This window comes from Geotrypetes seraphini, chromosome 17 (assembly GCF_902459505.1).
Source record: "Geotrypetes seraphini chromosome 17, aGeoSer1.1, whole genome shotgun sequence".
In the NCBI taxonomy this organism is placed as follows: Eukaryota; Metazoa; Chordata; class Amphibia; order Gymnophiona; family Dermophiidae; genus Geotrypetes; species Geotrypetes seraphini.
Genome location: NC_047100.1, coordinates 28,200,067 through 28,210,788, shown reverse-complemented (window position 1 = coordinate 28,210,788; position 10,722 = coordinate 28,200,067). Strand labels below are relative to the sequence as shown.

The following is a 10,722-nucleotide window of genomic DNA, read 5'->3' as shown; positions in this document are numbered from 1 at the left end:
ATATTCACCAGCGCAAGCAGCTTCTCCGGCCTGCTGCTCGTGCTGGCGTTGGCTCTCCCTCTGATGTCACTTCCTGGCCCCGCGACCTGGAAGTGATTTCAGAGGGAGCCAGGCCGGCATGAGCAGTAGGCTAACATTGTTGCTCACACTGGCAAAGATTTTAAAGAGGTATGGGGGGGGGAAGGGAGGGCATGGCATGGGGAGGGGGGCAGAAAGGGGCCTGTGTCCCCACCAAGACGGCGCCTGGGGCGGTCCACCCCCCTTACTACACCACTGTTTCTTATCTCCTCACAAGTTAAAATAAGTCAACAACCAAAATGAGAACTTCATAATTTAACTTTTCTTTTTATTTAAAAAAAAAAATGCTTAAAAAAAAAACAAGCAGAGAGTTAAACACTCCCTTGAAATCACGGCTTGTGGCTGAATGTGGAATTTCATGGACTGAAGGAGTGTCAAGTGAAGCCAAGTCAACACTCTAGCATCAGAAGGCCAGTCCCACAGCCGTTGCGGTGGCCATGGCAAAAGCATCTCGGTGAGTCTCTTCCAACGCCATCGGTTCCGAGCAGCTGCAGTAGAATGGAAAGAAACTGAGATGCTCAATATTCCCCATCAGCATCCTTGAGCTGCGATTAATCCCAATGAAAGCAGGGATGCCGTTTCCTAATCATGCTAGCGTGGTGAGAAGGGAATCACCATTACCACTGAAGGCTTTTACGCTATCATTACAGCACACAATAATCAACGCTATCCACCGAAAGACTGTCCACCTCCGGTCTCCAACCCGTTAGCCCACGCACAAAGAGCCCATTTGACTTGCTCAGTCTCGATGGCTCACTTTTGTTTGGAACAACTTTTTTTTTTTTGCTACGTTCAAATGGGAACTGTAGTGTGTCTGTTCTGAGATCATCACAGCTATTATAAATGTAGTTTCCACCTCCATGGAAATAAGACGGCTCTAGCTCTTGAGCTATTGAACTGGCTCCTGAAGGGCGAGATCTTCGAACATAAGGTAGGCTTTCAGCGATTCTGGAAAGTTGAAGGACTCAACGGTGTGAAGCCTTTGGTAGCCAAGGGTGGCCCGGATTTGCAGACGACTGAGGTGCTTCAGGGAGCGAGGCTGGCGAGAACAGGATTCAATCCACGAGATCAATGCTGTCTGGGAGGCGAGGCGCTTCGGAGGTGACCCGGTTTTCTGAAAGGACAGAAAGCAGCTGGGTATGAGCCCTGCCTTACAACTCATGCAGACTTCTCAAGAGATCTAGAAACATGGGGGCCGGCTTTTCAACTGTTAGGGCCACTGGATTATGTTAAGTGCTGGCCGCAGAGTTTAACCGGGTCCACATATTCAACACTAGGTAGGGATATTGAATATAAGAGGAGTAGGGTGCTATTAGCAGGCAATATCTGACTGGTTAGCAATTTATTGTCTATACTAGTCTTTAAGCCCGTTACATTAACGGGTGCTAGAATAGATGTGTGTGTCTTTATTTCTTTCTTTTTCTCGCTCTCCTCTTGACCGCTTTCTGTCTCTCTCTTTCCTCGGCTGTCAACCATCACCCCTTGCCTGTTCCACCTGTCCAGCAGTAGGCCTTCTCCCTTCCTTTTACCTCCCCCTGTCCAGCAGCACTCCTTCCCTGCTCCCCCTGTCCCTCTTCCCTGCTCCCCCTGTCCAGCAGCACTTCTTCCCTGCTCCGCAGTCATTATTCCCTGCTCACCCTGTCCAGCAGCACTTCTTACCTGCTCCCCTGTTCCTCTTCCCTGCTCTGTCTGTCCAGCAGCACTCCTTCTTTTCTCCCCCTGACCCTCTTCCCTGCTCCCCCTGCCCAGCAGCACTCCTTACCTGTGTCTCTCTTTCTCCTTAGTGTTTTGTTATTTTTTTTCAATCTGTCTCTTTAGCCCCCTGTCCTTCTGTGAGTGTCTGTGTGTCTCTGTCGTTGTGCACTGTTGTTTGTTTGTTTTTTTAAATCTATGTTTAGTTCCTGATCCCCTCTGTTTCCATGGCAAGCATGTTTGCGGATGTGAGGGCCGTTTTGTGTTGCCGGATCTGGCGCCGCCGTGTAGGTCGGAAGACGGGCCTCAGCGTTTTGTAGGTCCGGGTCTGGCATCGCCGTGTAGGGCGGAAGCGGGAGGCGGGGCCTCAGCACCGGCCGGGCGGCTCGCACCGCCGGCCCCCAGTAGCTCGAGGCCGGCGGCGGACATGGCTTGCATTGCATGGTGGAAGAGGAACATCGGTGACGTACAACCCGCGCATGCGTACTAAAAAAAATGCGACAGATCAGGGAACACGATTTTTTTAGTGCGCATGCGCGTCCTACCATTTTATTATATTAGATATTATTTACAACAATCAAAATATAACAGAGGAAACGGGTTTAAATCACCAAAACCAAGTCCTACCTGTAACAACCTGAAACCAAAGGAAGAAATTGCTACAAAATATGAAATGCAGATCACTGAAAGTGCCTTGGTGCTAAACACCCACAGTAGTGGCCTAGGAAGGGGGACAGGGGGCAGTCCGCCACAAGGCCTCAAAGCCACAAGGCATCAAAAAAACTCCAGTCGGCTTAACAATAGTTTTCTGCCTTCACTCCAAGTTTCAAGTAAACAATCCAAAAAGCAAAAAGGTCAACAACAAGATAGCTAGCAGCATAAGACCATATTGGGTCAGACCAATGGTCCATCAAGCCAAGTAAGCCGTTCTCACGGTGGCCAATCCAGGTCACTAGTAGCTGGCCAAAACCCAAAGAATAGCAACATTCCAGAATCCCCAAAGAGTAACAACAGATTCTAGAACCCTAAAGAGTATCAAGATTCCAGGCAGAATCTCAAAGAATAGCAAGATTCCGGAACTCCAAAAAGTAGCAACATTTTAGAACCCCAAAGAATAACAAAAGATTCCAGAACCCCAAAGAGTAACAAAAGATTCTAGAACCCTAAAGAGTATCAAGATTCCAGGCAGAATCTCAAAGAATAGCAAGATTCTGGAACCCCAAATAGTAGCAACATTCCAGAATCCCAAAGAGTAACAATAGATTTTAGAACCCCAAAGAGTAACAAAAGATTCTAGAACCCCAAAGAGTATCAAAATTCCATGCTATCAATCCAGGGCAAGCTGCGGCTTCCTCCATGTCTTTCTCTGTTAAGACTATGGACTTTTCCTCCAGGAAATTGTCCAAACCTTTCTTAAAACCAGCTATGCTATCCACTCTTACCACAACCTCTGCCAAACGCGTTCCAGAGCTTAACTATTCTCTGAGTGCAAGTCCAGGAATACTACAGTAGCACGCCATGCATAGTGTAAAAGCATCTCATATCTCGCTATCCCGGAGGTGATTCATCAGCCATGACTTTCCAAAAGTTCTTGTAGGTTACTCCATATTTCGCGGTCACTGGTCAGACATTTTGGTAATACCCCTGATGAAGCCACAGCGAAACAAGGGGCCCTTTGTGGGGAAGCCTGCAGCACTTCAGGAACTTTTGGGAAGTTCCAGCTGATTAATCGACCTTGGGACAGTGAGATATGAGGCACTTTTATACTTCAATGGTTCGCAACCCTGTCCTTGGGGACCCCCCAGCCAGTCGGGTTTTCAAGATATCCCTAATGAACATGCATAACTCAATATTCTTCAAAACAGCTATTAAATATTTAATCCAAACAAGTATTATTTGAATCAATTCAATTTTAGTATTTTCTCCCACAGTTCATTACAGTACTTTTACAACTTACCAATACTTAATTTATTAATAAATATCAGAATAATTTAGTCAGTGAACCTAATCCCCATCACTCACCTCACTTCCCAACTTTTACACACATACTACACTCATTGTGATTCCTTTTATCTTAGTTAGTCCATGATCAGCCAGTCAGAGAGGCACAACAGTCGAGCACACGAGAATCCCAGTTTCTTAAACACAGCCGGCAGGCCTCTCTGTCCTCATGATGGCCCTGTTCTTCAGTTCCTAAAGCATTCAGCTCAACACAAGACTGTGTTTCGCCACCTGGCGTCCTCAGGAGCTGTGTTTGCAAGGCTCACCAACATCACAACTTCACCAACAATACAAAATAAGTCACATACTAAAACCTCGCCAAAATCTTTCAAACACCTTTCACCTACCAGTAAACTAAGCATGACCCATGAGAGAGATATGCATACCTGTCACTTCCATTATATGCAAATCTCTCTCATACATATTCATTAGGGATATCTTGAAAACCCGACTGGCTGGGGGGTCCCCCAGGACAGGTTTGGGATCCACTCCTGGACTCACTAGCTATTGTATTGTAGACCTTTTGCGTTTTGGACTTCTTATGTTTATTTATTTAAAATATTTATAATCCGCTCACAGAATACGCATGCATAATTCCAATCTGCAACATTACAAAGCTAACACATACCACAATGAAATGATAAAACACTGGTTCATTCATAAATCTTAACAGCGACGGGATCAATGCACTACACCCATTTGTCAAATGGCCACCACTCTTAAAAATATCAACGCATGCTGTTAAACCCCCCCCCTAAGCATCACCTAAGCAGATACAACCCCTGTTTAAAATAAGAAGGGGACACGATTGTTAGCAGAGAGGCATAACTTACTGAAAAACGAAATATTAGCTTAAGAAAGCTTGCACAAACAAATAAGTGAGTGAAGGCAGGAAACTATTGTCAAGCTGAGTGGAGGGTTTTTTTTTTCTTTTCATGCCTCGTGGCTTTTTCCTCCTGGTTAGGCCTGAGTTCTTTGCAGGGGTGTTCAGACACCTTTGAGGTGATTTGCATTTTATATCTTGTAGCTATCTGCTCCTTTAGGTTCGGGGTTTTAGAAGCAAGTCTTGTTTCGGTTTTGATGCTAAATAATTTTTTACAAATCTATGGCTAAGAAAAACTGAATGTTCTCTGGCATCTGGTACAAATATAATTTGCTTGGAATATAGACCCGACAATAGCTAATTGCAGATTCATTGGACCCATTCGGTTGGCCCGGTCACAAACTGGAACCAAGTGAAATAGAAAGCATTGTCAAATAAGCAAATCTAGCATGTTCTTCCTTATTCCCTCTTTCCTCCTTCTACCCAATCTAGGGGGGATTCTAGTCTCAAGGACAATTCTGCATCTTATTTCATTAATGTTGATAACGAAACACATCTCAACAGTTTTCTGCTGAGGGCGATATCACCGAATGACTGCCAGAACATCACTAAGCACCTCATTAACTCCAGCTTCACCTTTCAAATAGCCTTTATATACTCTCTTCCTCGAAGATCTAATTCCAACACGGAGACGCCTCCGCTAATCCGGGTTCATAACATACCTTATTTTTGTAAGTGATATCAGCCCCAGCCTGAACAAGGAGCCGGATGGATTCCATCTGTCCACTGCAAGCTGCCAAGTACATTGGGGTCACACCCCAGTTATCCTCCAAGTTCACATCAGCGCCGTGCTGGTGGGGGGGGGGGGGGAGATTAAAAAAAAAAATCAAAGAATTATTTCCACATTCCCCAATAAACTTGTTAATACTGTAAGAACACACGCTTTTTCAAATATAGTCGGCCTCCGCTAATGAGTGAATTATTGATAAATTGAATGAGTCTTCTGAAGATGAGCAGAAAGGATACTCCCATGTTGCCTATGGCTTGTGCCTACTCTCCTTCCTCTAGTTCCCTCTAAGCTGTCACATTTTAATCAAACTCTCGACTGTGCTCCTGAACAAATCCAGGTGGAAGCAACAGTTCCAGAGACAGAGAAGAGCCACTCCACCCCAGAGAACCCTACTTGCACTGAGAAACCGGCTTGCACGTGGCATACTTGTAGGCTTGACCTCATTTTTTAAGAGCCCATTCACGTTACTTAAATCACGCAAAATGCTTTATAAAATCACCCTCCTTGCTCTTCAAGTTCTGAGTCTTGTATCAAGTGTCTTTCTTTGTGAATTGTTGGTCAACAGTTACACTTGTCAACTGTTAATTCTCACCATTAAGCTGTACTATACTGTATAACTAAATGACCAAAGACACAATTATTTTAAATTCATTTTACTCTCTATGCAAATGTTTCCATCTAAGTATATTGAAGGTTATGACTTTGAAGATCATTACGAGCTCAAAACCAAGTTATTGGATTTCAGTGACACGGAAGAGGGAAGCCCTAGTGGGGCAGGCCACAAAGCAGCCCATTCAGAGCACTGCTGCGGCTTTAGGAGGCCTCGGAGGTGTGTCAGGTCTCACTGTGGGAGGATCGGTTGGATGCTGCTGCACAGGGGATTGGGAGGGGAGGAAAGATGCTGCACATGGAGGGAGAGAGGAAGAATAGGGGGGGAGGAGAGATGAAACAAAAAGGTAGAAAGGGATGAGAGGGAGAAATCCTGCATATAGTGGAGGGGAGGGAGACATGCATGGAGAAGAGAGAGGGAGAAATGTTGGACATAGGGTAGCAGGCAGGGAGAAATGGTGCATAGGGAGAGAGAAAGAAATGCTGCTCAAGATAATGGAGGGAAGGAAAGGAGAGATGTTGCATGGAGGGGAAAAGAGGTTTGACCCAGGGCACAAGGTAGGGAGAAAGAGAGGTGGTAGACAGCGGGAAAGAAAGAAATTTGGGATATGGCAAGGGAAGGTAGAAAAAATAATGTTATTTTCTATTTTGTGATTACGATATGCCAGATTTGAGATGTGTATCCTGCAAGAGCTGGTGTTAAGACAGCGAGCGCAAGTCTTGGTTTTGTTTAAGCTGCAGCACCGCCGTGGGATTGGAGAGAGCAAAGGGGGGTGGGTAGAAAGACTATAAAATATACCCACCAGGACATTTGAAAAAAATTGGGTGGGAAAAGCGAATTGAATTAAAAAAAAAAAAAAAAATCGATTCAATAGGCTGAATCAAATCGAATTGAAAACTTTTCCCCTGAAATCAGACAACACTATCGTCTCTGGGCACCAACGTTTGAAATTCAGCCTTGGCATAGCTACATTTTGTTTTGAAAATTCTGATATTTCTCTCTCATGTGTTCGGACTTTTTCAAGCGTCAAATTATCTCAGCTTGTATTCGTAGTCACCTGAAAGCGTTTCAGTAGCTGTATGCTTGCACAAGTCATAGCTTGGAAAGCATGAGACTGGCTCTGTTCGAAAAAGCTGAAGTAGATGAACGAAGGTGACCTTATTCTGGAAACCCTTTTTTGTCAGTTATTATAAAATACAAAAAAACATTTTTTTACACCAGTTGCACACTAAAAGAAGTGTTTATGACAGCCCTGCCCCCACTGTGCCCTTGAATCAAGCAAGCCATGAGCCTTGGGCACGGGGTTATTTGAGGTCTTTTTTCCCCCTTATCTTTGAGACCCCATTCTGGAAACTCTTTTGTGTAAGTAGTAAAGCTTTGTGCAATTACCTGAATTAGCAGGAGAGCACAGTCTGGGAAGAGGCCAATCGCAGCATGTAATGGGGATCCGCCGTGCTTACAGCAGCTGTTCACACTGGCTCCGTGTCGTAATAACAACTCCATGGCTGTCTTCTGGCCTTTGTAGGCAGCCCAGTACAGTGGAGTCTTTCCATAGTAATCCTTTCTGTCAACAAGCTCCCTGTCTAACACCAAAATGGAAAGTAGTGCAATAAATTGCTGAGGAATTACATTTCTACATTGCCTTCTAGCGTACCGGTGTATTTATTTATTCTAAACAGAGCAATTATCCCTCCCCTCCCCCTCCCCACCAGCCACACTGACTCGGGAGAGCCAGCAGTTGCTAGAGTGGAGCTCAGAAACTAAGCAGGATTCGGTTAGATCCATAGCAGATTGGAGAACCACCAGGGAAGACCAAGTGCTGTGGGCTACAGAAGGCAATGGCAGCAGCGTAGCGAGGGGGAGAGACGCCGAGGATGGTGGCGCTCCTCCCCCGCCCTCTTCTCCACCTCACCACTCCCATCCACTCCTGCCGCACGCACCCCTTCCATTTCCCCGTACTTCTGTAACGTTACCGGCGCGAACAGCAACCCCAACCCGCTGCTCATGCCAGTCTCGGCTCTTCTTCCGATGTCATTTCCTAGGCGCGGGTCCAGGAAGTGACATCAGAGTTTGAATCGTGTCAAGTCTACGTAATAAATTCATCTTTGGAAACTCCGTAGACTGCTGTCTGTCTTTGTTGTCTCTGCTGGTTTTTTTTTGGGGGGGATCCCCCTAAACTCTGGGAACATCCCTCACCTGCCCATGCCTCTCCCATGGCCATACACCCTTTGGAGCTGTGCACTATGATAATTAGGTACCTATGGTATAGAATAGGATGGGGGCAGATCTGCACATAAATCCTAACTGATGTTAGGCAACACCCATCTTGAATTTGTGCCCAACTTTGGATGACTTGTACAGAATCTAGTAATTTGCATGAATGGGAAAACATCCGACCCATTGTTTGCAGGCAAAATATATCACTAGTTTTGACAGAACGCTGAGTATGATTTATCATTCTTAGAACACTTTTGAATTGACCTGTTGATGTATCATCCTTTGACATTTAGGTTTATATGATGTTAATATTTAATAATAATAATAATTTTATTCTTATATACCGCCATACCGAAAAAGTTCTAGGCGGTTCACAACAAGGTGAACTAATACATGGGATAGAGATAAAGACAGAAGGAATCTATAATGCAGAAAATACCGGCACAGCAGGGAGAGAAGTAATACATAGAACAGATAAAATACATCAAGTTGAATATAAGGAACTTGATAGAAAAAATGAAGCAGAATGCATTAAGATACCAGCCTATCAAAGAGTTGATATTTAATATTTAATTATACGACCCCTGATGCAAGCACTGTGTACCAAAACACATCTCACTTTGGATCAATGAAGACTAGTCCCAATTCATTGAGGCTCTCCTTGCTTTCTGTCAGGCAAAATATATTGACATTTTCTACTTTCATCAAATAGAGAGTTCTAACAGACAATGCCCCAGAGATGATGCCTCCAAAATGTCTTATGGATGGTTTAAATACAAAATGTTATCATGTTAAAGATGAGAAACAGGAGAGAAGTGATGGCATTCTTTGTGAACTCATGTAACACTGTTGAGTGAATAACACGGGAGTGACCAATAGAACAAACCTGATGCAGCCAGAAGGATCTGTAGCTTCTCCACATTGCCTCGACTAGCCTCATAGTGAATGTCAGTCCATCTGTAGTTGTAGCTCGGAGCAACCTGGTAATGTCTGACCTGGGCTTTTGTGCAGGGCGTTCTGGATAAGGAGCTGATGTAGAAACCCATTTGTTTCACGGGGAGGAAACTCCATCAAGGAACATCCAACAGGATCAACAAGAAGAACTGCTGGGGGGGAAGAAGTAGAAAAAGGAACAGTGTGAGACACAATGTAATGGTGGAGCTCACGGTGGTAAACGAAGGACTTCCTGCATATTTGATATTTGGGCCAAATCAGCTAGCAAATCACTGATTTTGAAAATCCTTTAAGAAGGGTCAGACTGATGATACAGCAACAGCTCCGTACATTGTCATATGTGAGATCTGGGTTAAAGTCCTAGGCCTGGCTTCTGCTGTTCAGCTGGTTAGGGTTCCAGGTTGTAGATCCCTCTAGGAAAGAGGGAGCCTCAGTTACTTCACAGTAGCAATAGCTGCTGACTGGCTCAACAGCACACTTTTACAAAATGTTCCAGAAAGAACTAGACAAAAAACAAAAGGAATTGACCCCAAAATATCCTCAAAGAAGAAAATCCACAGAAAACAAAAAAAACCTCTGTGGATTGACGATGTTCCTAAATGGACCAAAATCATCCACATAAAATAATTTCATCCAAATAAAATAGATTATCCATATAAAAGCCTTAAAGGACCTAGTTTGCTAGGGATACAGGACCCAACACGGTCCGCGTTTCGACAAAAAGTCTTCTTCAGGGGTCCCTGGGGGTCCTATAAAGGTGAATACGTGGAAAACAATTGTGTGGTGAGCCGGAAGTGTCTCCCTGAAGAAGACTTTTTGTCGAAACGCGGACCGTGTTGGGTCCTGTATCCCTAGCGGACTAGGTCCCTTAAGGCTCTTATGTGGATGATTTACTTTTATGTGGATGGAATTATTTTATGTGGATGATTTTAGTGTACCTTTGGAACTTTGACACTTTCAAATGAAGTCCATTTAGGAACATCGTCACTCCACAGAGATTTTTTTTTTTTTTTTGTTTCCCCAGAAAGAAATAGAGCCAGTACCTTCCAACTGAGGTATAATCACTGTCACGCTTGAGCTGGATAGGAAGAGGAGAAGAAAATGGGGAATCCCCTAATAGCTGTAAAAAAAGGTTCATGATATGACAGCACACTACAAAAAATAAAACCCAGATGTGAAACTCTACAAACACAAATCCCAAGATCAATATCCAAGTAGAGTTCAAAAATTCTTAATTCTTCTTTTTCAATGCACCCAGAAAGAGCACGGTAATATGAATCTTCACCAAAAATCATATCTGGGATGTAGAATCAAGAGGGAGAAAGACCTCAGACTAATTACTTGCTGATATGCTGTTACAAATTCTCATTTAGTGGTTCCGCGCTTTAAATCAATGATTCTCCAACCATATGTCAAGTCAATGTGATATACAAAAACGTCCTAAAATTCACTGTATAAGAATTTTTAATAGCATATCAGCAATAATAAGTTAATTTAAATAAATATATGAGGGTTGTTGATGGCCAACGACTATAGTACTGTCTAATCCAACTGAAC

General features: G+C 44.0%; 1 protein-coding gene across 1 annotated transcript; it reads right to left on the bottom strand.

Annotated features, from left to right (window-relative positions):
• Positions 1–415: 415 nt before the first annotated feature.
• LOC117351362 (serine/threonine-protein phosphatase 6 regulatory ankyrin repeat subunit A-like) lies at positions 416–9,627 on the bottom strand. Its single transcript, XM_033926571.1, has 5 exons — positions 9,496–9,627; positions 9,098–9,317; positions 7,384–7,577; positions 5,317–5,445; positions 416–1,192 (listed from the first exon to the last, which is right to left on the bottom strand). The coding sequence occupies exons 2-5, from the start codon at positions 9,255–9,257 to the stop codon at positions 968–970; spliced, it is 708 nt and encodes a 235-aa protein (XP_033782462.1). The 5' UTR covers positions 9,258–9,317; positions 9,496–9,627; the 3' UTR covers positions 416–967.
• Between the last annotated feature and the right edge of the window lie 1,095 nt (positions 9,628–10,722).

Bases quoted from the DNA above. Each gene is read 5' to 3' on its own strand.
- LOC117351362 (XM_033926571.1), bottom strand. From the start codon at position 9,257: ATGGGTTTCTACATCAGCTCCTTATCCAGAACGCCCTGCACAAAAGCC. The intron at 5,446-7,383 runs GTAATTGCACAA...CCCCCCCACCAG, and splicing joins GTGCTCTCCTGCTAATTCAG to CACGGCGCTGATGTGAACTT. The intron at 1,193-5,316 runs GTATGTTATGAA...CTGTCCTTTCAG, and splicing joins ATATCACTTACAAAAATAAG to AAAACCGGGTCACCTCCGAA.